The sequence below is a fragment of the Eublepharis macularius genome, chromosome 18, assembly GCF_028583425.1.
Source record: "Eublepharis macularius isolate TG4126 chromosome 18, MPM_Emac_v1.0, whole genome shotgun sequence".
Lineage (NCBI taxonomy): Eukaryota > Metazoa > Chordata > Lepidosauria > Squamata > Eublepharidae > Eublepharis > Eublepharis macularius.
The window spans coordinates 12654642-12680772 of record NC_072807.1 but is presented as its reverse complement, the minus strand read 5'-3'; the positions used below and the strand labels follow the sequence as shown (position 1 = coordinate 12680772).

Sequence of the window (26131 nt, the reverse complement as noted above, 5' to 3'; positions counted from 1 at the left end):
TCTTCTGGCTGATGAGAAATATAAAATTGCCCTTGGTGCATGTGAGAACTGAATTTTTTTTAGCTCAAAATGAATCTGGTAGGTAACGATAAATTTCATCAGCGTGAACAGAAATCTGGAGAACCATTGTTACAATATATTGCTGTTTTGAGAGACTTAATTGGCCCCTGTGAGTTTGGAGGGCTGACTGCTGAGATGATAGAGACTAGCTGGTTGAAAAAAGTGCCTCATATAAGAGAATGGCTAGAACCCTCTGTGGAGAAAGTTATTACAAGTCAAACTTGGGCAGCTTTGAATTAAGCTAAGATAATGTCTGGGCACTGGAGATAGAGTGCAAAGTGTGGGATTTGTCGCAAAAAGCTTTAATGCAGACTCAAGATTATACTTAGGAAACTACTGGAAAGTTATGGAGTCAGTGAAGCAGAATGCCAATCAAAACATGTTTCCATTGTGGTTCTACACAGCTTCTTGTAAGAAGCCTTCGGCAGGAAGATTGGACATTTTGTTAAGACTTGTCATAGCCAACCGAGTAATCAACAAGTACATGCAATTCAAGTGCTTGATGAGAATAATTTGCGTGTGGATAGGTATAGACTTGTATTTGTAACAAAAAGAATTGTGTGTGCTGTTGTGGGATTAGCAAATTTGTATTAGTCAAGACTATGAATTAATCATATAGCCATAATATTAAGCTAGCAAGAAGCATAAGATGGATTCTTTATGTTTTAAATCCAGTGGAGTTAGCCGTGTTAGTCTGTAGTAGCAAAATCAAAAAGAGTCCAGTAGCACCTTTAAGACTAACCAATTTTATTGTAGCATAAGCTTTCGAGAATCAAGTTCTCTTCATCAGATGCATGATCCGAACTGGTCAAATACAGAAGAGGAGGGATGAGAGGGGAGAAAGAAGGGGACATATATCACAAGGAGACAGAATGCAATTAGCGTGGAGGCAGTCAAAACATTCCTTTGCTTGGAAATGTAAACATCTCCTTTTGGTGTGCAGTCAGTTTGCCGTATTCATTTGTAGCAGTGAAAGTATCCAATTCCTATGTAGTATAAGCCTTCGATGACCACAGCTCTCCCTGCCAGCTGCATCTGACAAAGAGAACTGTGATCCCCGAAAGCCCACACCAGGCGTCACTGGGCTCCCCCAGACCACGCCTCTGTAAAGGGAATCTGTTACCTGTGATAATATGATAACCATTCATAGTCTCTATTCAGTCCCAGCTTGACAGAGTCAAATTTGCATATGAATTCCAATTCAGCAGCCTCCCGTTGGATTCTGTTTTTGAAAAGTTTCTGTTGAACCACAGCGACCTTTAAGTCTTTGGTGGAATGTCCTGGTAGATTGAAGTGTTCTCCCACTGGTTTTTGGACGTTTCCATTTCTAATGTCAGATTTGTGTCCATTTATTCTTTTGCGTAGAGGTTGGCTGGTTTGTCCAATGTACAGAGCAGAAGGACATTGTTGGCACATGAGGGCATATATCAGATTGGAGGATGAGCAGCTGTAAGAGCCAGAGACAGTGTAGTTGATGCCATTGGGTCCTGTAATTGTATTCCCTGGGTAGATATAGGGGCAGAGCTGGCACCTGGGTCTGTTGCAGGGCCTGGTACCTGTGCTGGTGACTCTGCTGGCCGATTCATGATTGTAAGTGAGAAGTCGTTTAAGATTGGGGGGCTGTCTGTAGGCAAGGAAAGGTCTTCCACCCAGGACTTCTGAGAGAGAGGTATCATTTTCCAGGATGGGTTGTAGCTCACTGATGATACGTTGGATGGGTTTGAGCTGGGAGCTATAGGTGACAACCAGTGGTGTTCTGTTGTTAGTTCCTTTAGGTTTGTCCTGGAGCAGACTGTTTCTGGGTACTAGTCTGGCCCTGTTGATTTGTTTCTTCACTTCATTTGGTGGGTACTGTAGTCTCAAAAATGCTTGTTGTAAATCTCTTAAGTGTGAGTCTCGGTCGAGAGCATTGGAGCAGATACGGTTGTAACGTAAGGCTTGGCTGTAGACAATAGACCGAGTGGTATGTTTAGGGTGGAAGCTGGAGGCATGTAGATATGAGTATCGGTCTGTTGGTTTCCGGTATAAGGTGGTATTTATTCGTCCATTATGTAGTTGTACAGTGGTGTCCAGGAAGTGTACCTGTTGTGTAGAGTGGTCCAGGCTTAGGTTGATAGTAGGGTGAAAGTTATTGAAGTCCTGATGAAATCTCTCAAGGGCTTCCTTCCCATGGGTCCAAATGATGAAGATGTCATCCAGGAATCTTAAGTATAGTAGTGGTTCCAGTGGATGGGAGCTGAGGAAGCGTTGCTCTAAGTCCGCCATGAATATTTTAGCATATTGTGGTGCCATGCGTGTGCCCATGGCTGTGCCATTCACCTGTAGATATAAGTTGTCACCAAATTCGAAGTAATTGTGAGTGAGTACGAAGTGACAAAGTTCAGTGGCGAGGTTTGCTGTGGTTTTGTCTGGGATAATATAAACAGCCTCCAAAATAATTCTGGCATCGTAATCAAGGAAGCTGACAAAGGCGGAGCAGTTGTCATCATGGACAAACAGGTCCTGGGTTACCTGTTTTGTGGATTTTGGGTAGCAGGTAGAATCTTCCTGGTCGTGGTTCCTGGGGTGTGTCTGTATGGATGCATTCTTGTATGTCCATGGGGAGTGTTTTTAATATTTTATTGAGTTCCCTTTTGTATTGCTCCGTGGGGTCAGAAGGTAGTATTTTATAGAATGTTGTTTTGGAGAGTTGTCTTTCTGCTTCTTGTATATAATTTTGTTTGTCCATAATGACAAAAGGTTTGCTGTGGTTTGCTGTGGTTTTGTCTGGAATAATATAAACAGCCTCCAAAATAATTCTGGCATCGTAATCAAGGAAGCTGACAAAGGCGGAGCAGTTGTCATCATGGACAAACAGGTCCTGGGTTACCTGTTTTGTGGATTTTGGGTAGCAGGTAGAATCTTCCTGGTCGTGGTTCCTGGGGTGTGTCTGTATGGATGCATTCTTGTATGTCCATGGGGAGTGTTTTTAATATTTTATTGAGTTCCCTTTTGTATTGCTCCGTGGGGTCAGAAGGTAGTATTTTATAGAATGTTGTTTTGGAGAGTTGTCTTTCTGCTTCTTATATATAATTTTGTTTGTCCATGATGACAAAACCACAGCAAACCTCGCCACTGAACTTTGTCACTTCTTACTCACTCACAATTACTTCGAATTTGGTGACAACTTATATCTACAGGTGAATGGCACAGCCATGGGCACACGCATGGCACCACAATATGCTAACATATTCATGGCGGACTTAGAGCAACGCTTCCTCAGCTCCCATCCACTGGAACCACTACTATACTTAAGATTCCTGGATGACATCTTCATCATTTGGACCCATGGGAAGGAAGCCCTTGAGAGATTTCATCAGGACTTCAATAACTTTCACCCTACTATCAACCTAAGCCTGGACCACTCTACACAACAAGTACACTTCCTGGACACCACTGTACAACTACATAATGGACGAATAAATACCACCTTATACCGGAAACCAACAGACCGATACTCATATCTACATGCCTCCAGCTTCCACCCTAAACATACCACTCGGTCTATTGTCTACAGCCAAGCCTTACGTTACAACCGTATCTGCTCCAATGCTCTCGACCGAGACTCACACTTAAGAGATTTACAACAAGCATTTTTGAGACTACAGTACCCACCAAATGAAGTGAAGAAACAAATCAACAGGGCCAGACTAGTACCCAGAAACAGTCTGCTCCAGGACAAACCTAAAGGAACTAACAACAGAACACCACTGGTTGTCACCTATAGCTCCCAGCTCAAACCCATCCAACGTATCATCAGTGAGCTACAACCCATCCTGGAAAATGATACCTCTCTCTCAGAAGTCCTGGGTGGAAGACCTTTCCTTGCCTACAGACAGCCCCCCAATCTTAAACGACTTCTCACTTACAATCATGAATCGGCCAGCAGAGTCACCAGCACAGGTACCAGGCCCTGCAACAGACCCAGGTGCCAGCTCTGCCCCTATATCTACCCAGGGAATACAATTACAGGACCCAATGGCATCAACTACACTGTCTCTGGCTCTTACAGCTGCTCATCCTCCAATCTGATATATGCCCTCATGTGCCAACAATGTCCTTCTGCTCTGTACATTGGACAAACCAGCCAACCTCTACGCAAAAGAATAAATGGACACAAATCTGACATTAGAAATGGAAACGTCCAAAAACCAGTGGGAGAACACTTCAATCTACCAGGACATTCCACCAAAGACTTAAAGGTCGCTGTGGTTCAACAGAAACCTTTCAAAAACAAAATCCAACGGGAGGCTGCTGAATTGGAATTCATATGCAAATTTGACTCTGTCAAGCTGGGACTGAATAGAGACTATGAATGGTTATCACATTATCACAGGTAACAGATTCCCTTTACAGAGGCGTGGTCTGGGGGAGCCCAGTGACGCCTGGTGTGGGCTTTCGGGGATCACAGTTCTCTTTGTCAGATGCAGCTGGCAGGGAGAGCTGTGGTCATCGAAGGCTTATACTACATAGGAATTGGATACTTTCACTGCTACAAATGAATACGGCAAACTGACTGCACACCAAAAGGAGATGTTTACATTTCCAAGCAAAGGAATGTTTTGACTGCCTCCACGCTAATTGCATTCTGTCTCCTTGTGATATATGTCCCCTTCTTTCTCCCCTCTCATCCCTCCTCTTCTGTATTTGACCAGTTCGGATCATGCATCTGATGAAGAGAACTTGATTCTCGAAAGCTTATGCTACAATAAAATTGGTTAGTCTTAAAGGTGCTACTGGACTCTTTTTGATTTATGTTTTAAAGTAACTGGTCTCTGCTTTTGGCCACCCCCCCCTTTTCTTTTTCTCCCTAGCTGTACATGGAAAGAGAGAATGTCTAGCCTTGGGTAGATAACTGGACATTCCTGAGGGCATCTGAAAAGGCACAGCCAAAAGACAAAGGGAGAATTATAAGTTCCACCCCCTCCCCTTTGGAGAAGAGAGTTTGAGGCTACTATGGAGACCAGGATAGGATGGTAAATGATGTTGTCGCGAGACTGAAAGGTGGACAATAGTCCTATCTAAAAGTGTAAAAGAGATCAGGTGCCTTATTTTGAGTGTGACTTTCGTTTCTCCAAAATGATGTCACAAGCCCTTAAAAGTAACATGTGCTCCTTTGTTCGGGGGTACATTCTGAGCTCATCTTGAAGCCTGTACCTTATATTTGCAAATATACTTTTTTTGTCACAACAGCCCTTATCTGTCTCATCTTCTCTTTGCTCAGCGAATCGGAGGGGCAAAGGGGAAGCACTTTTGTGCAACACTGTTAAGATCTTTGCTACACCTTCTGAGACGGGTCAGGATATCAAGTTGCTGCTAGATACTGGTTCAGTAGTTTCCATATTATCTTATTCTTTTTTTTATATTTTAAGAATGCACCACTGGCAAAACCAAAATTGCAGTTGGTATGCTATTAAAAAAAATATCAAATTTTAAAAATGTGGCCATTTACCTTCATTAGTTTTAGTGCGTGTTGTGTACCGGTAGAATGTTATATTGTGCCTAATGATACTCCTGTTCTTGGTAGGGATTTGTCACATTAAAACTAATAGGTTGGACCAGATGTATTGTGCTCACAAAAGATGGTCCCCAACCGTAAGTGGGGACAATTCTATACGGGAAGTTGGTCTTACTTTGTGGTATGTGAGATGGACTCACATTTTAGTGCTATCAGAAGAAGTGAGTTGTTGGTGAAAGCCCATCGTTCTCTGGCCGTGAAAGCCTTCGACAATATATCGAAGTGAGTTGTGACTCAAGAAAGTTCATGCCCTGCCACAAATGTTAAGTCTTATAGGTGCTACGAGGCTCTTAATATCTGAAGAAGTGAGCTGTGACTCACAAACGCTCATATACCCTGCCACAACTTTTGTTAGTCTTAAAGGTGCTACTGGACTTTTGCTCTTTACGACTGCCACAGACACTCACATGGCTACCCATCTTGACCTCACTATACTGTTGGAACGGACTCGGCATGAACAGCTTTAAGAACAAGATGCTCGTCTATTGGAAGTAGGGTTGCCAACCTCCAGGTGGTAGCTGGAGATCTCCAGGTATTGCAACTGATGTCTCCAAGCTATACAGACTAGTTCCCCTGGCGGAAATGGCTGCTTTAGAAGGTGGATTCTATGCCACCATACGCTGTTGAGGTCTTTTCCCTCCATAACCCCAATCTTCAGGTGCTACCCCCCAAATCTCCAGGAATTTCCCAACCTGGAGCTGGCAACCGAAGCGCCGCGAGTCTCCCAGCACACCCTCTTCAGCGCCGCTGACCGGACCAAAACATTGCTTTGTCCTTGTAGGGGCCGGAGGATTCACGAACGGGCCGGAAATGGCCCTCGGAGACCGGAAGGGACTTCAGGCCAAGATTCCCGCCCCCCCTTGAGGCGCCTCATAGAGCTCTCGGCAGCCGCCTTCTTGGGAGTCCTGAGGCGGAGCGAGGCTCGCTGCCGCCGGCTCCTCTGGCTGCTGACAGGGAGGCGAGGCGAGGCGAGGCGAGGGCGGGCCTCACGCCGGGCCGCTGCGGTTACCTGGCAGCGTAAGTCTGAGAGGCGGCAGTCCCACTTAGACAGGTTCTGGGCCGCCTTTCTGCCGGCTGCGGAGAGAATCTTGTCCCGAAGCGGGCCGCCCTCGCTTCTCTTCGTGCCGCTGCGCCTCCCTCAAGGGCCCGACGAGGGTTTTGCCCGGTGTGGGTGGGGGACGCGGGGCTGGGCACCCCCGGGGGTTTCTCCTCCACACAGTTTGACTCGGACTTAAATAGGAGACGGCGCGGAACGAGGGTTGCCAGCCCAAGGTCGGGAAATTCCTGGAGACTTGGGGGGTGGAACGGGGAGAGGGCAGGGTTTGGGGAGGGGAGAGACCTCAACATGGAATAATGCCTCAGAGGCCACCCTCCAAAACAACCATTTTCTCCAGGGGAACTGATCTCCGTGGCCTGGAGATCATTTGTAATTCCAGGAGATCTTAGTGTTGCCAGCCTTACCCCCCCCACCCCCCTAAAATATGTTATTAGATACTCTAGAAATCTAGAAGCACTACAGTGCGTTCTCCCTTTTTTATATAACAGATTAATTGAATGAGAGAAGTAAAAGTAATATATATTTATTACTCTCTATATATAGTGCTTATGTCTTATGTGGCTGAAATCTATTACTATTTACTTTATATATTTTTCTGTTGTAACTTAATGTATTTTGTATAAGGTTTGTGCACTTTCTATTGTTATTTCTATTTTTCTCTTAAATAAATGCTTTAAAAATGCAAAAAAAACCCCCACCCTGCTTTTCAGGCCATAGACATCAGTTCCCCTGGAGAAAATGCCTGCTCTGGGGGGTGGACCCTATGGCTTTATATCCCACTGAGCCCCCTCTGTTCCCCCAAATCCCACCCTCCCCAGGTTCTACCCCCCAAATCTCCAGGAAACCCTGGGAGTCTCCTGCTATCACCTGGAGGCTGGCAACCTTACCTGCTGCTCATCTGGGGAGGGGACGTGTGTGGAGCTGGCCTGTGCCTTCCCAGTGGGGAGAAGGACAGCAGTGGGTGCATCTGCCTCATCCGCTGCCTGCATCCCACTAGCTGCTGCTTCCATAATGGGGGTGCCCCTTTTGTGCCTCTGTGTGGAATGCCTTGAACAGGAACCCCCCCCCCCCCACACACACCAAATGTGTTTAAGGATGCGTGACTAGGATCTGGGACCCAGATTTGAATCCCTGCTCCGTCATGGAAGCTTGCTGGGTGCCCTTGGGCCCGTCACACACTCTCAGCTTAGCCTCCTTCACAGGGTTGTTACGAGGATAAAACGGAAATGATGTCAGCTGCCTTGGAGTCCAATTGGGAAGAAATCATACAAAGCCCACATGCGGACTGTTAGGGAATTTTGGAGGTGCTCTGTTGTTTTCTGTATGTGAATCTTTGTTGTCTAAGTTAACCAAAGAATCTGTTTGCTTATCACCATTCCATCCTGTATTTGGGTGTAGTAGTTAAGAGCCAGTTTGGTGTAGTGGTTAAGAGCAGCAGGACTCTAATCTGGAGAGCCAGGTTTGATTCCCCACTCCTCCACTTGAAGTCAGCTATGTGACCTTGGGTCAGTCACAGCTCTCTCAGATCTCTCTCAGCCCCACCCACCTCACAGGATGATTGTCATGAGGATAATAAAAACACACTTTGTAAACCACTCTGAGTGTGGCATTAAGTTGTCCTGAAGGGTGGTATATAAATTGAATGTTGTTGTTGTTGTTGTTGTTGTTGTTGTTGTTGTTGTTGTTGTTGTTGTTGTTGTTGTTGTAATAACATGAAGGCCTTGCTGTGTATAGTCTGTTTGCACTCTGAAAACAAGTGAAGGCTACACGATTCCTTCCTGACCTGTTCTCAGCCTTGAGGATGTTCTTCCTTAGCAATGTAGAGATAACCATGGGATTTTTCTGATAGTTTGTTACATAACCTGAAAGGGAACAATATCAACCTATCAATCTATCATGTTCCGAACATCATGAGACATTATCACTTGATGTTGATATATTTTTGTAATAATCCTCTGTTCTGTATGCAATTGTTGTTTACTTGCATCATACCTGTGTGATAATAATGTAGGAGCAGCCCATTTGTTGACATGTACCCTGCTGTAATAATGCTGTGCATCAGGCTTATTTGAGAACCTCTCATAATAAACCTTTTCTGCTTCTAAGATCACCAAGTTTGAAGCCTTGATTTATTATTCAGACAAGGAGAGAATAGGGACCTCGTAATTGGCAGAGGTAATAAAAGTTTCCTCCAACACGGATCCTTGGAGATTTGATTCAGCGGCATTATTCTGAAGCCAACTTGTGAAAGGGAGGCTTCCTTTCTGAGCCTGTTGTGGGCTTGGAGTTGTTTTCCTAAGGAGTTCCATCTCTTCTGTCAGAGAGTCAGCATAGCAGCTGATTGGAAAGGAACACGTACATAATGCGTGTAAAGTAAGCAAACAAAGCAAAAAGTAAGCTAACAACCACATTCTGGACTAGCTGAAACTTCCACAATACCCCCACATATAGAACGCATAGCAGTCATCATCTAGAGATTACAGAAATGTGGAATGTGTAATAGTGGGCAATTTCTGCATTAAGCCTGGGTGTCAGAAAGCACAGGAGACTTGTGTGAAAATCAAGCTTTCAAGATTCTTATTTAGAAATATAATAATAATGACTCTACATATATATGGGGTGCTCTGCATCCCCAACTGTTTTTGGTACATTTGACAACTGTCAGCTCCCCATTCAGAACAGTTAGTTATAGACCTCCTAACATCACAGTTGTCATGGATGTGAACTATGAGATGCAGCCTTCTGGGCCATCTCTTCACTTTTTGTCCTGTTACAGTATAGTAGCCTTTGTTGGCTTTACTCAGGTTTCTGTGGCTGAACAGGTGAGTGTGTTTTTAAAGACAGGGATACCAGATCACTCATACAAAACAATCGTTCTTCTTTATCTGTCGCCTCAGGGAATCTAAAACAAAATCTAAAAGTTGCAAGACTGAAAGAGTAAAGCGCGGTTGGTATGGACGCAGATGGGTCAGAGAATTGCACTTACCTGTGTGTCTTCTTTTTCAGACAGGACTGTGTCCTTAGCGGACTCTGAATGGATCGTGCTGTTGCTGCTACCACTTTGGCCCTGGGAGGCCTCTCAGTCTGGCTCTTCGCACTACTGGGAACTCTAACAGTGGTTTTTGTGGCAGCTCAGAAACTGGGATTAATCTACCGGCTTTGGCATCAGGTATACCAGAAACCATTTACTGTCTTATATTTCCCAAAGGAGGTGCACATGGCTTCAGCGTAGTAGACCAAAAGTGTGGCCAGACCTACCCAATCCCTCTTTTTAGGGGGGACTTATCTTGGCATCTAGTAGTGCTGATTTCTGATCAAACGGAGTTTGCGGGGAAACGTTTGTAGCAAGTGGCTGCTCCTGTGCTTCAATCCCTCCTGCTATGCATCAGAAGTACAATAGGAATTTGCGGTACTTGGATTGTAGTGCATACTGCAATGTTAAATTCAACATCTTTTTGCTTCTAATAATCTTGGCTGTTGTCTTTAAAAAGGAGACTGATTCTGGGCTAAGAACCCAACAGGTTGGGCAGTTTTGCCAAACAGCTCAGGTGCCAGACTAAGCATGACAAGCCTTCTAGGAGTGAGAGGTCTGAGATGTCTTTCTCCTGCAAGCTTTCTTGTATCTCCCTCTGTATTCTGGTCCCCAGTAGAAAAACTGAGGAGCACTGAAAAACCTCTGTGCCTTTTGATTGAGTGAAGTGCTTTATAATACGAAGTTTTACTGACATAAATTTTTCATGCTATACAGTGAGTCAAGCTGCAGCATTAAATAATTCTTAACTGTGCTTTACAATTTTGCTTGTAGTCGGTCCTAAATAGAGTCACAATCAGTGAAGTCCTATGCAGAGTAATAGAAGGGTGTTTAGGATTGCATTGTCAGGCATTTATTTTTTCAAATTCTATAAATATGCCAAGAGAACAGTTTTATATGCAAACTAAGTTATACATTATGTATATTATAATGTTAAAACAAAAAAAATTAGGCTTAATAGAAAATTAAGTGCTACATATATGTCACAAATTTCCATTTTTTCCCAGGACTGCCCCCCCCCAAGTTGCTTCAGAATGTCTGGAAATGTTATTTCTATTCTTGTCTTTTTAAGGACAAGATAATAATAATAACATTTTATTTATATACCTTCCTTTAGGACAACTTAATGCTCACTCAGAGCAGTTTACAAAGTGTGTTGTTATTATCATCACGACAATCATCCTGTGAGGTGGGTGGGGCTGAGAGAGCTCCTAGAAGCTGTGACTGACACACAGTCACTCAGCTGGCTTCAAGCAGAAGAGGAGTGGGGACTCAATCCCAGTTCTCCAGATTATAGTCCTGCTGCTCTTAACCACTACACCAAACTGGCTCTCAGGCCATGGCTGTGTTTGTTTCAGGTGGACACCAAGAGCCCTCGGCATGGTGGGGAGAGTGTAGCAGAAGTGTTGAAAGCCCATGGTGTGCGCCATATCTTCACTTTGGTGGGAGGACACATCTCTCCCATTCTGGTGGCCAGCGAGAAGCTGGGCATTCGTGTTGTGGACACAAGGCATGAAGCTACAGCTGTATTTGCAGCAGATGCGATGGCCAGGCTCTCAGGTACCCACCTCATGCCTGTTGTTGATGCTAGAAAGAGGCAGGAGCACAGGATGACTCCTTGTTTTTGCTTCAGGGACAGTGGGAGTCGCTGCAGTGACGGCAGGACCGGGAGTCACAAACACTGTGACTGCTGTGAAAAATGCCCAGATGGCAGAATCTCCCGTGCTGGTGATTGGAGGGGCAGCTGCCACTCTGCAGAAGGTAGGCTGCAGCTCCTAGCTGTGGATCCAGAAAGAGATGGAACAGCTGGGGCTGCATGTTGCTCCTGACCTGTCTAATCAAACTTTGGCTGATCTTTCTGTGTTCTCTAGTACGGCCACTCAACTGAGGCAGTTGACCCTGCCCGCAGCTCTGGCTGTGGTTATGGGTGTCTGAGGGCAAGGGTGGGGCAATGTGCGGGCAAGGGTTTCAAGTGGATGAGTGAGGCTTCTTCTCCCCCAGGGTCAAGGTGCTCTCCAGGATATTGACCAGCTGTCTCTCTTCAAGCCCCTCTGCAAATTCTGTGCTTCAGTGAAGACTGTGCGGGAGATTGTCCCTGTGCTGCGAAAGGCCATGGCCATTGCTCAGTGCGATACTCCAGGTATGCCACTAGCTCCCAAGAAGTCTGCCCTGCTTGTCTCAGGATAGGTGAGTGGCAGGGGGGGGGGGCAACTATTTGTGGTCATGTGACATGGCTACTGCCGTCTACAGAATGGTTGGCTGTGTCCTTCTCCCCTGCCACCTTCATCTTTCATTGATGACTGGGAGGGTTAAAGCCCAAGCTTTTGGGCAATACTGTGTTATTCTTCATGGTGTTTTTACAGAACCCTTATGGGATTTGTACCCCAGAACTTTGTGTGCAGAACTTTGATTTGGAAACTTTCAATACTAATACTAATTTTTAGTTACACACACACAGTTAATGAAAGTTTCTCCCAACCAAAGCCCTCAGAAGAAATCATTTGTGGATTTGGAATAGGATGTCATCAATATGTTGATGACACTCAGCTCTACATTTCTTTAACCAGATTGGCTGGGGATGTGGTAGAGACTCTGAACCGACACCTGACATTTGTAGTTAAAGGCTCAGGGTAAACAAGCTGAAACTGGTTCCTGATTGGGACGACCAAAGGCCTGAAGGATATGGAGCTCCTTGCTTTTGAAGGAGACCAGTGCCTCTTGCTGTACTCGGTTATTTATTTTTTAAACTTCATTTCTGTCCTGCCTTTAATCATACACACCCCTCCTGCTCTGCAGGCCTGGGAGCGGGGGCGGGGGGGGAGCTGCATCTTCCCCCTCTGTTGTTTCATCCCCTGTAGCAGAAGCACTTGGGAAAACTTTAAGAGACTCCTCTGTGGACTAATTTTTCTTTTACTTGCATGCATGCAAACACACCACACACACACAATTCCCCCTTCTTTTTCATTTCAAGTTTTCATATCTGTTCTATTTCTTGAATCTGCCTGTCTTCAGTGCTCGGCACCTATGACAGAGAAGATAACTTGAAACCATATTGGCAGTGCAGTGGGAAATTGCCATTGCTGGCCATGATCAAGGTTAGCTTGAAGAGCAACACAGCCGCATCTGCTGCCTGAAGTTTACTAAGCAGGAAAGTGCAACCATTGGCTCCAGGCCACTCCGTGGGAGAGAGCCCTTTCAGTCTCTGATGAGATAGCTGATGAATTGACATCAGGCACACAAATCCATCTGTGCTGCTGAACTGCCCTTTGGTGCTGGAATTGTCAGTGCCAGAGTTCTTCTGTTCTAAGCCATTGAGGTATAGATATCTGGGTTGATCACTGTTGGAACTGAGGAATAAGAAACTCAAGGGGAAATATCAAGAAGGAGGCAGACAAGGTGTGGGGGGCTGCTTCTCTACTATCTGTTCTAGCTCATATGTTTTGACAGACTTGGTCCCATGATGGCCGGTACTGATCTTGGGTGATTTTAAGAGACCACCGGGAACTATTATTTATGCCCTTAAGTCACTGATCTTAATAAATAAATACATTCTGAGAATATCATTGGCTGACAGACTTCAATCCCCAAGTGTTCACAGCTTGTGAGATCTTTCTCAAAAGCTGAGTTGTGTGATATATATATATATTGCATGATCTCTATATTATGATCTCTATATTCTGTGCTCCAGTCCCCTACCACAGAGGTCTCCTAGATCCTCCTCCTGCATGTGTCTTGGTATTTCCAGACTTTTATCACCAGAGGCCTGGACCATCAACAGCCTTAATTATCATCAGTATGACCAGAACTTGAATTGGTAGTCCGTGGCCTTTTACCACATACCTCTTCATTGTCAACATCAGCACTCATCTTAGTGCTTGGCATACTCACCTACCTTTCTTCTGTTGAAAGAGAATAAACGCGTTACCACTTTCCCAAAGGGGTTTTGGGTTTTAATGTCAGTGCTTTATGATCTCAAAGAAAAGACAGTCTGCCTCCTATCCTCAACCTCACAGGCAAGCAGCAAATACATCAGGTCCAAGAAGTTCAGAATGGTAATGCTACCATCAGTCCTCCCCCTTCTATCAGTCTCAAAAGTATCTGTGTCTATGTTTTCATGTAGCTATAGCCTCACAAAGTTCTCTGTTCTGCAGTGGTACTCATTGGCCTGTCCTTTGCCCCCAAAAGGTCTTCACCAAGTGCATGGCAATACTTACAAAGCCTCTGTGGTAGTGAGAGAACTGGCTTCCCCTATGTAGTCCGGCTCCTCACAGCTACTTGCTGTCTTTCCTTTTGTCATTATGTGCTACTGTGAACTTCTGTCCATATTCTGGGTGGACATTGTAGTTTATAGACTTTTGTTGCACTGGTGCAATTTGCCCGACTGAAAAATGCTAGTTTAAGTGCAACTTCTGTTTAACGTGGCACTTGCAAGGAAAATTGCTGTATCAGCAGCACACAGAAGCCTTATGGGCTAGCCAGATGGTATGGTCATAAAAAGCTACATAAATAAGGTGGCGCTGTCTCTGTCATTACTTTTTGGCTAGCCAGAAGCCTCTGGGAGAAATACATTGGGTGCAGCATCACACTCTGCTGTGAGTGGGCCCGTAAGGAACTTCCTGAGTCAGAACATTCTAGAAAAATTACCAGAACTTCTTAGCGCTTCAAGAGGCCTCTTTTATGGAACTCTACAGAACAGCTACCTGGGCGTAGCCGTACACCATTGGAAGGCACGCCTCAGATGTCAAAGCCAGAGCAAACTTTCTTTCAACAGTGCAGTGCCACAACACTCTTCTTGCCCTTGCCCACAACCGGGTAGTTAATCTTGCTAGTCTTTTCCCATTTATGTGATGTGGAGAAACTATAAAGAAGAAAAACAGGCTGCTTTCCTTTCGTTGAATGGTCATCTGTGTATTCGCATTTTAAAAGTTTTATTTCATTTATACCTTGCTTTTCTCCCCATTGGGGCGCTTGAGCAGCTTACCTCATTGTCCTGTCCTCCATTTCATCCTCACAACAGCTCTGTAAGGTAGGTTAGGCTGGGAGTGGGTGACTGGCCCAGTGTTACCCAGTGAGCTTCAATGGCAGCATGAGTTTCCCAGATCCTAGTCTGACACTCTGGCTATTACACTAACCTGACTCTCAGCATGGCCCATCTGCCTTCCCTACAACAGGTGTATATAACTTGTTGCAGTGTTACTTTTTAGAAGATCTGAGCGGGAAGACACGACTCCTCTCTTTCAAGCATGCACAATCAAAACTGTGGGAGCGGAGAGGATTTTCATCATCAAAAGCTTGCTCTAAAAAAGTTTCTAAATGGAAGCTCTGCATGGACTCAAAGCCCAATAATGTACAGATAAACTGCTCAGAGGACCTCATTTACTATGATGCCTTGGAGCAGCTGCTGCCAGAAGCAGCCAGAGCCACTTGAGCGTGCTTTGGCAGGTGATCTTTTCATGACAGTAACAGGATGGTGCAGAAATAGCAGGTCCTTTCTTGCTGGACCTTTGAAGGAGTTGAAGAGTATAGCAGCTTGTTCCTGAGAATTGTTATGGTGCTGAAAGGTCAGGCGTAACCCTATCAGACTTGTCTAGCGAAGCAGGAGGCTGTCTCTTGTTCTGCTCTTCAGTTTTCTGGACACAGGTGTACTTTCTGTTGCATCAGATAACTGGTTTTCAAAGTACAGGGCGGAGAAGTACTATGGCCTCTCTTCTGGGTTTGATGTGGTTCCTGTCACTTGCCCTTAAGTGGCTACCCACAGGATTCCCCCCCCCCCCGCCCCAAAGTGAGTGGTGCCAGACAGGATAATACGATGGGGAAGGTTGAGGTGCGCTGCAACCAGGGAATGCTTCTAAACGTTTTGCTTTGGGGATCAAAAGGCATTGTATCCTTTTCCTTGCTAATATGAGGCTTTTTACATACTATAGAGTGCATAGGTTGGGTTTGGGGTTTTCACTGTGTGTCAGGCAGCGCAATTACACATGGGTTGTGGTTTCTCATCAGTTCCTGGATTGTGTATTGCTCAGGCGCATGTGTAGAAGGAGATTCAGCTCTTCCTTTCTTGCTGTTTTCTCATCTTGAAAAAGTCCCCAGAGCAGGGGTGTTACTAGTGGACATCCACATTGTTTTATGGGACACATGATTTCCCCTAAATAGCACCCCTCTCTCCCTAAAGAACTGTTTTGAGTTTGAAGAAATGGAAATGAGGAAGGCTGAAGCCCCTGTTCCATGTGTTCTGGGGTTTTGATCCTAATCTGAGAACCTGCACCTGATGTGATTGTTCTATGTCAGACTCAAAGTGGGGACCTCAGACCCAGTCTGTGTACTCTGTGATGTGTGAAGAGGCTCTGACTCCCTGGTTGTCTTGCAGGTCCTGTATTTGTGGAGTTCCCTTTGGATGTGTTGTACCCCTATCATCTGGTCAAGAGGGAGATGCTGAAAGCTGAGGCTCCCAAGGGTCTGGTGGGAAAGCTTGTTAACTGGTGAGTTAACTTGTGTTCACAATTGTCAGCAAAGCTGTTAACTAATGAGTTGTTCCAAGAGGGCCCAGCAAACAGACAGGTTTTACTTATTTATTTTCATTTATAGTCTGTATATCCCCCTGGGACTAAAGGCAGATTACAAATACAATAGCATAATAAAAATTACAAACACAATAGACTATTAAATCAGTCAATAAGTAGATTATAAAATAACATTTGAATGATACCTTTTGAGTCTAAGAACAAAGATTCATAATAAATCAACGTAGTGGCCAAGGCTTTCTGTACCACTGTAGTATCAGAGATGTCTTCAAGGGCCAACCATGTAGAGTGCACATTACAATAATCTAGCCTCAAGGTGACCATAACATGGCTCTACATGGCCAAGTCAGCTGAATCAAGATAGGAGGTCGTCTTCTGAGCTAAGTGAAGTTTGAAGAATGCCTTTTTTGCAGCTGCATCAACTTGCTTCTCCAGCAGTAAAGCTCTCTCAACAGGTGTGGTGTAGTGGCTAGAGTAACACACTAGGATCTGGCAGCCCCAGGTTCAATTCCCCGCTCTGCCATGGAAGCTTGCTGGGTGACCTTGGGCCAGTCTCATACTCTCAGCCTAACCTACCTCACAGGGCTGCTGTGAGGATAAACTGGAGGAGAGGAGAATGGTGTAAGCCACTTTGGGTCCCCATTGCTGGTGAAAGGTAGGATATAAATGAAGTTAAAAAAATAAATCACTGAGTAAAGCAGGAGGCAGTTAGACTCCTTCAAAAGCAAGGAGCCCCATGTCGTGCAGGACCTTGCTCTTCCCAATCAGGAATCACTTTCAGCTTGTTGACCCTGAGCCTCTAACTACAAATGTCAGGTGGCGGTTCAGAGTCTCTACCACATCCCCAGCCAATCTGGTTGAAGAAATGTAGAGCTGAGTGTCATCAGCATATTAATGACATCCTATTCCAAATCCACAAATTATTTCTTCTGATGGCTTCTGTTGGGGGAAACTTTTATTACCTCTGGTTGTTGTGGATTTTCCGGGCTGTATAGCCGTGGTCTTGGCATTGCAGTTCCTGACGTTTCGCCAGCAGCTGTGACTGACATCTTCAGAGGTGTAGCAAAATCCACAACAACCATTGTTCGCCGGCCGTGAAAGCCTTTGACAATACATCGAACACCTCTACGTGGAGGAAACATTTTATTACCTCTGTTTGCCAATTATGAGGTCTCTATTCTCTCCTTGTCTGAATAATAAATCAAGGCTTCGAACTTGGTGAAGCAGAAAAGGTTTATTATGAGAAGTTCTCAAATAAGCCTGATGCACACACTATTAGAGCAGGGTACATGCCAGCAAATAGGCAGCACCTACATTTATACCATCGCACAGCCGTGATGCAAGTAAACAACAATTGCTTCCAGTACTGAGGATTATTACAAGAATATATAAACATCAAGTGATACTGTCTCATGATGTTTGGAACATGATAGATTGACAGGTCAAGATTGTTTCCTTTCAGGTCATGTAACAAACTATCAGAACGACTCCATGGTTATCTTTACATTGCTAAGGAAGAACATCCCCAAGGCTGAGAACAGGGCAGGAAGGAAATATGTGTAGCCTTCACTTGTTCTCGAGTGCAAACTGACAGCACACAGCCAGGCCTTTGTGTTATTACAACCAAAATACAGGCTGGAATGAGGGGTGATGAGCCCACAGGGAGAAGAGTTCTTTGGTCAATTTAGACCACCCATATAGAAAACAATAGAGCACCCCAAAAATTCCCTAACAGCTTCACATAGAGATTGAATAGCATAGAGGACAAGACAGACTTGCCACAGGGCAAGTTCCACACTATAGAAGACTCATCCCAAAAACTACTTTTTGAGTCCTGCCACTAAGGGTTGATTGGAACCAATTCAAAGCACATCCTTTGATCCCTACTTCTTCCTCAGTTTATCTCAACAGGATGACATAATCTGATGGGTCAAAGGCTGCCACTAGGTCTAGTAAAAGCATCCGTGAAGAGCAGCCTTTTTCTACAGCTAGGGCTACCAGTGCCTTTTTTGTCCCATAGCGGAGGATAAAACGGCACTGAAGGGGTTGTGGGCAGTTGATTTATGCAGGAAGGCCTGTATCTATCGTGGGCCATAGCCACATCATTTCTCTAGCTAAGTTTTTTAAAGTAACAGATGGGTGTTAAATTATTGTAGACAGAGTTCGAATATAGCTATGTTGCCTGGAAGGAAAATCAAAAAAGAAAAGTTATGTTCATCCAGTTTAATGAAAATTTTTGAAGAACTTGAAAGCGTGCACCATTTCGGCATATTGGTCTGTTCTAATGGACTTCTGTCTTTAAATTATGGTGCATATGAGGTTTATCCATGAATTTTCTAATGTGATAAGGAGCAGAGCTGTATGTAAATGTCTTCCACTGTGGATGATGATGGTGATTTAATTAGGGCCTTATTGCACCATCTCCCTTCAAGATCTAGGGGGTCTTGAAGTGTAGTATCTTTTTCTTTAATATCTTGTGTATAGCATTTGTATCAAACTTTGAGAATGCTCCATTGAGATCTTAACCTTTACTCTTAATTGAATCTGTTTTATTGTACTGGGGGGATTTTTTTGCCTTCCAGACAGCAGTTTTCTACCTTTTTCTACCAGCAAGTCCCTAAGCATCCAAACTTCTGGGTGATTTGTAAACACTCATATTTTGAGCGGTGAAACAGAAGCTGAGGCTGTGTGTCTTCTGAACTGCAGACTGCATTTTCCTGTGCACTATCACCGTTTTAGTTTCTTGGTTTCAGTGGACATGTCCTCTTTGCTCTCACCTAGGTATCTGCAGAACTATTTGGCGAACCTGTTTGCTGGGGCTTGGGAGGTGAGGGACATTTCACCTCTGCCGGTAAACGTACCACATGCCACAAAGGAACAGGTGAGACTTCCTAGAGAAGGCATTGAGAGGGAAGCCCAGAGTTAAATGGATAAAATTGGAGTGGGAAGGAGAGAGTATAATGTGTTTTCCTGCTCTGACAATGTTCGCTCTGTGGCTGAAAGCTGCTGTTCTGCCTGTTGTAAAGTTGTGCCTTCCAACATCCTCTGCTCATAAAATGAGCTGCTGTTGTCTCCATCCCTGGAAGCTGCCCCCAGGTATAATGGGAACCACATTTTGAACTGGAGCTGTACTTTATCAGACTTGGGGAGGGGGACTCAGGTTTTTATTCAACTGATGTAAGAGAATTATGCAAGCAATACAAGTTAGCTGTCCCCCCAGGCTTAGTTCCTAAGCAAAACTCTCAGTAATTTTGTTGGCCAATCAGGACAGTGTCCTTATTGGTTATCTCATTTGCTTTGGGTGGTTTTTCTCTCCTTGAAACAGTTCCGTGTTGGAAGATGTTGGCCGTTCTCATCCCAAACCACCTGGATGAATCATCTCTCTTCAGGCACACATTTCTTGTTCAGAGATCTGGAGGAGTTAGCCATGTTAGTCTGTAGTTGCAAAACAATAAAGAGTCTAGCAGCACCTTTAAGACTAACCAACTTTATTGTAGCATAAGCTTCCGAGAACCACAGCTCTCTTTGTCTTCTTGAAAGCTTATGCTACAATAAAGTTGGTTAGTCTTAAAGGATTTATTGTTCAGAAGAGTCACATGGGTTTACCAGTTAATAGCAAATTAACAACACAGTGCCCGATTGATACTCCAGTAACTGCCACTTTGCCCTCATTTATACCCTTTGGGATGGCAGCAGAGAACACGATGAAACTGGGTAATACGCATTCGATATGGCAGCCTCTTGCAACAGGGGGCCTTAGAAGCCCAGGCAGCCACTTTGCCATCTTGGCACATGCCCAGTGGAGGTCATTGAGCTCCAACTTTGCTGTTTTCACTTATGCGTTGTGACACTAGGGCAGGTCCATGGCTCAGTGGAAGAGTATGTGCCTGGCATGCAGAAGGTCCTATTTTCAAACTCTGGCCCAGTGAAAAGGATCAAGTAGTTGGTGAAGGGAAAATCCTCTGCCCAAGACCTAGGAAAGCTGCTGTTGGTCTGAGTAGACAGTAGTGACATTAATGGACCAGTGGTCTGATTCAGTATAAGGAAGCTTGATTCGTACATACAGCATCCAATTTCTGTTGGTTTAAGATGGGTCAGTTGCTGATTTTAGGCTAGTCGAGCATGGCGTTGCGTGTCTTCAGTTTCTTTTTCCTGTGTAGCTCCCCCAAGGCCTGATCTTAGGAGAATTCTACTTCCAGGATCCCCATAGAATTGCAGAATAAATCAACACAGTGCCGCTCTGTTGCTGCTCAGGAGCCAGTCTCCTTCCCAGCTTGGCTCTCATTGTAGTATCGTTCTATGTGTAGGTGCAACAGTGTGTGGAGCTCATCAGCCGAGCCAAGAAGCCAGTCATCCTTCTTGGCAGCCAAGTTACTTTGCCTCCAACACCTGTAAAGGTACTCAGGTGAGGTGTGCTCTGTGGCCGATGGGGAAATTCAAGGAAGCTCCAGCTGTGAGCTTTAGCAGATCCCATCTGCATTGCGGCCGTAGCACTAGAATGCGACTAGATTTTGTGGAACGCTACTGCTTGCGCAGGTGCACCATCAGTGCTTATGAGAGGAAGTGTGGGAATGCATTGCAAAGCAACAAGGAAACCAGAATTAGGAGCAAAGTGAAGTATGGGTCTGTCTCAGTGCAGAGGGGGGCAGCTGTGGGTCACAAATCAGAGATTTTGCTGGTGCTCTGATACTCTGTCATACTCTGCTATCCTTGCAGAACTGCCTTAGAAGAACTGGGGATTCCGTGCTTCTTGGGTGGGATGGCCCGTGGCATGCTGGGAAAGAATAGTCCACTGCACATCCGTCAGAATCGCCGAGAGGCACTCAAGGAGGCAGATGTGGTCATTCTGGCAGGTAACTGAAAGCCTAGTGCTGAACTTCCTTTTGAAAAAGGGGCCTTTTTTGGAAGCACCGGGACATTGAGTGGGGGCATTCAGAGAAGGGGAAGAATTTATGTGCGTGTCTAATGATGTAATCAGTCACCTGTTTCTATACATGCTTTTCCCCAGGTACCGTCTGTGATTTTCGCCTGTCCTTTGGGCGTGTCCTGAGCAAGCGCAGCAAAATCATTGCCATTAACAGAGACCGTCCACAGCTGCTAAAGAATGCACACTTATTCTGGAAACCCCACTTGGCCATTAGAGGTGAGTTACCCACCGGGGCTCCGGTCGGGGAGCTGTGGAGAAGGCCCTGGGCTTTGGAAGAGTGGGATTGCTAGAGGGGGACGATAGCGGAGCCGATGACCACAGAGAAGAGTGCTGTGGCTGTGCTGTACTTCTAGCCCTGGGCGCAGATGTTTGCGTTGCCGACATTTTGAATCCCTTTCCTGCAGCGGATGCTGGCTCCTTCTTGGTGCACTTGAACGAAGGGCTTAAGGGATATTCCTGCCCCCGGGAGTGGGCCCTGAGCCTGAAGGAGATGGATCGGGCGAAGGAGAAAATAAACAGGTTAGAAACTGCGCAGGTTTTTCTATTAGGATGGTCTGTTTCCTAGAGGCAGGCGGATCCAGACCTTGAGGCCCCTCTGCAAGTTTCCAGCTTACACTGATGGCTGCTCCTGTCCCTAGAGTGGGAAGAGGATTGGGCGGGCAAAATAGTTGTCTCCGTTAGTCCTCTGTCATCCCAGTGAGCCCCTATGGCCTCTTGGTTTAGTGATGAACTTAAGATGATGGAGCAGATTGGCAGGCACCTAGAATGCAAATGGAGGAAAACGTGTAGCCATAGTCTGGAGCATATAGTTGTGCCTGTTCTGTGGCAGCGATGATGGCGAGATGCCCACTATTGTGTGTGAAAGCTGTCCGGTGGAGCTGTTTCGGGTAGCGATGGAGCTTCTAAAACAAACCCCTAAAGAACCAAGATTGCCCAACAACAGCAGTGATCTCTTTGCTGGGTTTTTCCTGGATAAAAATTACATTCCCAAAGTCTTACCATTCTAGCAGAACAGTCTAAGAATATCATCAGAGCACTGTTTGGACAGATCTTTTTTCTGATGTATTCCAGGATTTGTATTCTGAAGGTGTAGACAAGTTGCTTGGATCTGCCACTTTTAACTGGTGGTCCAGTTAGCTGAAGTGGGTATGAAGGACCCTATACTTTGATGGTTCCAGTCCTACAGTTGGACTATTTCCTGCAAGTGCTGCTCGGGATCAATTGCGCTACCTTTTGCATCATAGTTTACAGCCAAATGAGATGCTTGGCTAGGTTATTGTAGTAATAAATGATTTAATGAGGGAGGGAGTCATTCCAGGAACCTTGAAAAGCTCCCACCTAACGAAGCCTTCCTTAGACCCTGAGGATCTAAGTAATTCAGCCAGTTGGAAATATTTTCTTCTTGGGCAAAATGGTGGAGTGAATGGTGCAGTGCATCTCTAGACTTTCTTGAAGGAAACTAATAAACTGGACGCGTTTTAGTCTGCGTTCAGACCTAGTTTGGGGACAGAAATGCTCTTCGTAGCCCTCACTGACCAGCTTCTTTGGCAGGTACCTCGTAGTAGTTTTTGGTTGCACTGGCTATAATAAATGTTACCCTGCAGGATTTTGTTCTGTCTCCTGTGACGTTTAAATTCTGGGAGAGATTTGGAGAGTAATGTTACCATTATCCATTATATCGTTATGCATTATATCCCGCCTGAGCCAGATGAGACAGGAGATGTCCTGAACTGGCGAATGGGAAATGGTAATTAATTGGATGCCAATAAACTGATGTTTGATCCAGACTGAGGTGTTGTGACTAGGGGTGTGCGATTCGGGTTTCCAATTCAGGATAAGTACCTGAATTGGACCCGATTTATAAAGATTCGGGATTTCCGAATTGGGCCCAGCATGCTGGCCCCCCTGCTTGTGAGCGGCACGGAAAGGGCCCTTTAAACTTCAGCGGGCCAGTGGGGGGCGGGAATCCCCCCCCCTGCTGGCCAGCTGAAGTGTGGGAAGTCCCCCTGCCGCTTATTTCACACGATGGGATGGGGAGGAGAGAACCCTGTCCTCCCCCTCCCATCAGGTGAAATTAGCGGTGGGGCGGGAAGTTTCAGTGTGCTCTGAATCTTCACAGAACATACCGAAGCAAGGCAATAAGCACTGCTTCAGAAATGGCGTATTTCCGATTCTTTCTGTCCCTGCACACCCCTAGTTGTGACGGCCAGTTGCTTTCACAGCTTCTCATCCTCTACCATCACACCTTCCAACAGCAGTGACCAAGATGATTCTGTTATGGACTGAGTTGCAAGTGGTCTGTGAGGCAATGTTAATAAATAACTATGCCAGGTTACCTGCTGCTTTTACAGCAGAGGCCTGGGGAGGCAGAATAAGAATCATAGGTAATATCTATAACACACCCCCCCCCCGAAGATTGATTCATGCTGATACCTCTGCTCCACAACAAAAGGAATAAGTTTATTTTTTCTTCCGTAGATGGGGTCAATGCTTATTGGATTGGTGGATAAAGCAAGGAATACAAGTTATAATTATTTACAATAGGGGGTAGCAGAACTCTGCTTCAGAACAGTTACAATATCTTACACACCTCAGCTTCATCAAAATGGCAGGCTGTTTCTGCCGGAGAGAGAGAGTACGAATGAATGAGAGTGATTTTGCTCGGAGCTTCTTGGCAGACCCAAGAATCTCAGCCTATTGGAATAGAATTAGAATAAACTAAGCTGTGGATCTCCTCGGAAGCTTGCCTGGCAATGAAGTTAAGAGTCGTTTACATGCCAGGCAGAAAGTGGGTTTTTTTTAACTTTTCCAAAGTGTTTTGGTGTTTGTTATCTTAGAGAGCTAAAATTTCTGTAAATCTTGAAGCTATTGAAGAAACTTTTTCTGAGCTGGGGTAGAAGGTGGATGAAAATTTAGGAAATAAATAAAATACGTGCAGTGCTTGCTTTACTGTCAAATCTAAACTTATTTTGCTGCTTTAGCAACATAGCATGCACCGTTTATAATTTAGCATATAAAATTGTACTATTGGCATATTTATGAAATATAGAAGTATAAACACCTGAGTTTTCTATAAGCAAAAATGCAAATATGTTCAAGCACTTGAGAGCTGCAGACTTCTGCACGCTACGTTATGTATCTTTTTTTTTTACATGTATCTTTAATTTTTGTGCAACCCGGTTCCCCAGCGGCAGCCATACCCCCTCCCACCCATGCTACTAGGGAATTTAATACTGTTAATTGTTGCAACAATCTGTGTAATAGGATCTGTGAATTCTGAGCTTTTGTTAAAAGAATAGCAAGTCTCCAGCCCCTTTGATTGTGATATGCCTTTTCCCTTCTGTCTCTGCAACAAAAAGGGCTACTTCCTTTTTTTAAAAAAATGAAAGCCTGAGGTATTCATAAAACCTGTTACACCAATTAACATAGTGATAGAATAGGTAGACAATTGCTTACTTTAAAAAAACAAGAGGCCTCACCCTTTGTGCCCTGTCGTTTTCCTCCAGGTTTGCCCACTGTATGAAATATGATGCTGGACTGGATGAACCACTGGTCTGATTCAACAGGGCTCTTCTTATGCAATTTCTGAAATGCTCCTTTTATGAACGTTAAAGGGGCTCATGCCCTGACAGAGGGGATTCCAGTTTCAGTTCTCATCAGGGCAGCCAATGAGCCGTTAGGAAGGGCTAAAATACGCCTTAAAATTGGTTCTGGATACATTCAAGACTCGCCAAAGTTGTCTCATTCCACCCCCACCCTTCAACCTCATACAAAAGATGTGGAATAAACTTACTTATAACCAGTTTCAGAGCTGGATCTATAAGCCGAACCGCGCCCCCCCCCCCCTAAAGAAATAGAAGCTCAGAATTGACCCAACCAATCTTAAAGCTGAAGATTTTGTCCTTGTCAGCTGGGCAGGGCAGTTTAAAGTCTCTTTAAAAGTGACGCCTACGTAATTGAAAGAGCTACGTTGTTCGATAGAATTTCCCAATATACTCCCAAGAGGAGATTTTAGCCTTTTTCTTGAAAAACACTACCTTGGTCTTCTCGTACTTGATGGAAAGTGCTTCCCCTTTGCAATAACGCTGTAGATGGTGCATAACTGCCCTTAGGCCAATTTTAGTTAAAGAAACTAGGACCGTGTCCTCAACATACCACAGGATGGAAATGTTTTGCTGGTCCAGCATTTGGGGGGTGGGGGGGGATTTTTTAATCTGCATAATGCTTTTTATCCTGTGTTGCTTTTTTATTTTATTATTTCATCTTGTTGTCATTCGATGTATCAGGCAAGAGGGGAGAGTACAAAGTGTTTTCACTAAGTTCTTGAAAGACGTGCAGGTGCTGTTGGCTAGTGCTGCGCTTGCTTAACTGTGTGATACTCAGAGGGCATGATTGGTTGTGGGCCGTGCTCTGACCTTTGTCGCTCCACAGGGAGAAGGCAGAGGAGCCAACGGAGCGGTACCTCAACCCACTGAAGCTACTGCACCGTGTGGATCACTTGCTTCCTGAAGACAGCCTGCTGGTGGTAGATGGGGGTGACTTTGTGGGGAGCGCTGCTTATATTGTGCAGCCTACTGGTCCGCTGGCATGGCTGGATCCAGGTAATCCGTTAACAAAAGTTGGGTATTGGCTAGTAAAACGTTTAGATAAATGATATTTTGTTAGTAGGGGATCGGACTGAGCGATCTGGGATGGTAAAGACACTAAGTACCAAACTAACTAAATGACACTAAGGATGTCATTTTGACATCCTTTTGTTATCTGTGTGTGTTGCACAGCCACCTGGTCTAGTACACTGCTATTGTATGAGGCAGTGGAAATGCTTTTAGGAATGTTACCTGGGGCTGATGCCTCAGCTGCTAGGGATCTTTGACCTGCTAGAGGCTGTGGGTAGATGATATTGAAAGAAAGCTGAGGTGTCCGGTGCTTCTCCACAGTCATGGTGGGACTCAATTTTTGGAACATCTTTATAAAGAGA

General features: G+C 45.0%; 1 protein-coding gene across 4 annotated transcripts in view; it reads left to right on the top strand.

Moving 5' to 3' along the window:
* Positions 1-26131, top strand: part of ILVBL (ilvB acetolactate synthase like) — a 34646-nt gene that overhangs the window by 4848 nt on the left and 3667 nt on the right. For 2 of the 4 annotated variants that reach the window (XM_055002153.1, XM_055002151.1), the window contains exons 2-12: positions 9681-9843; positions 11064-11265; positions 11339-11466; positions 11707-11845; positions 16073-16184; positions 19008-19107; positions 20534-20631; positions 20943-21079; positions 21235-21369; positions 21558-21672; positions 25585-25754. In XM_055002153.1, coding sequence (XP_054858128.1) covers positions 9709-9843; positions 11064-11265; positions 11339-11466; positions 11707-11845; positions 16073-16184; positions 19008-19107; positions 20534-20631; positions 20943-21079; positions 21235-21369; positions 21558-21672; positions 25585-25754 — 1471 coding nt within the window. In that variant the 5' untranslated portion in view covers positions 9681-9708. Of the gene's footprint in view, positions 1-22; positions 79-6513; positions 6635-9680; positions 9844-11063; positions 11266-11338; positions 11467-11706; positions 11846-16072; positions 16185-19007; positions 19108-20533; positions 20632-20942; positions 21080-21234; positions 21370-21557; positions 21673-25584; positions 25755-26131 lie in introns of those variants that run through there. The other 2 variants (XM_055002154.1, XM_055002152.1) reach the window with 2 other exon arrangements.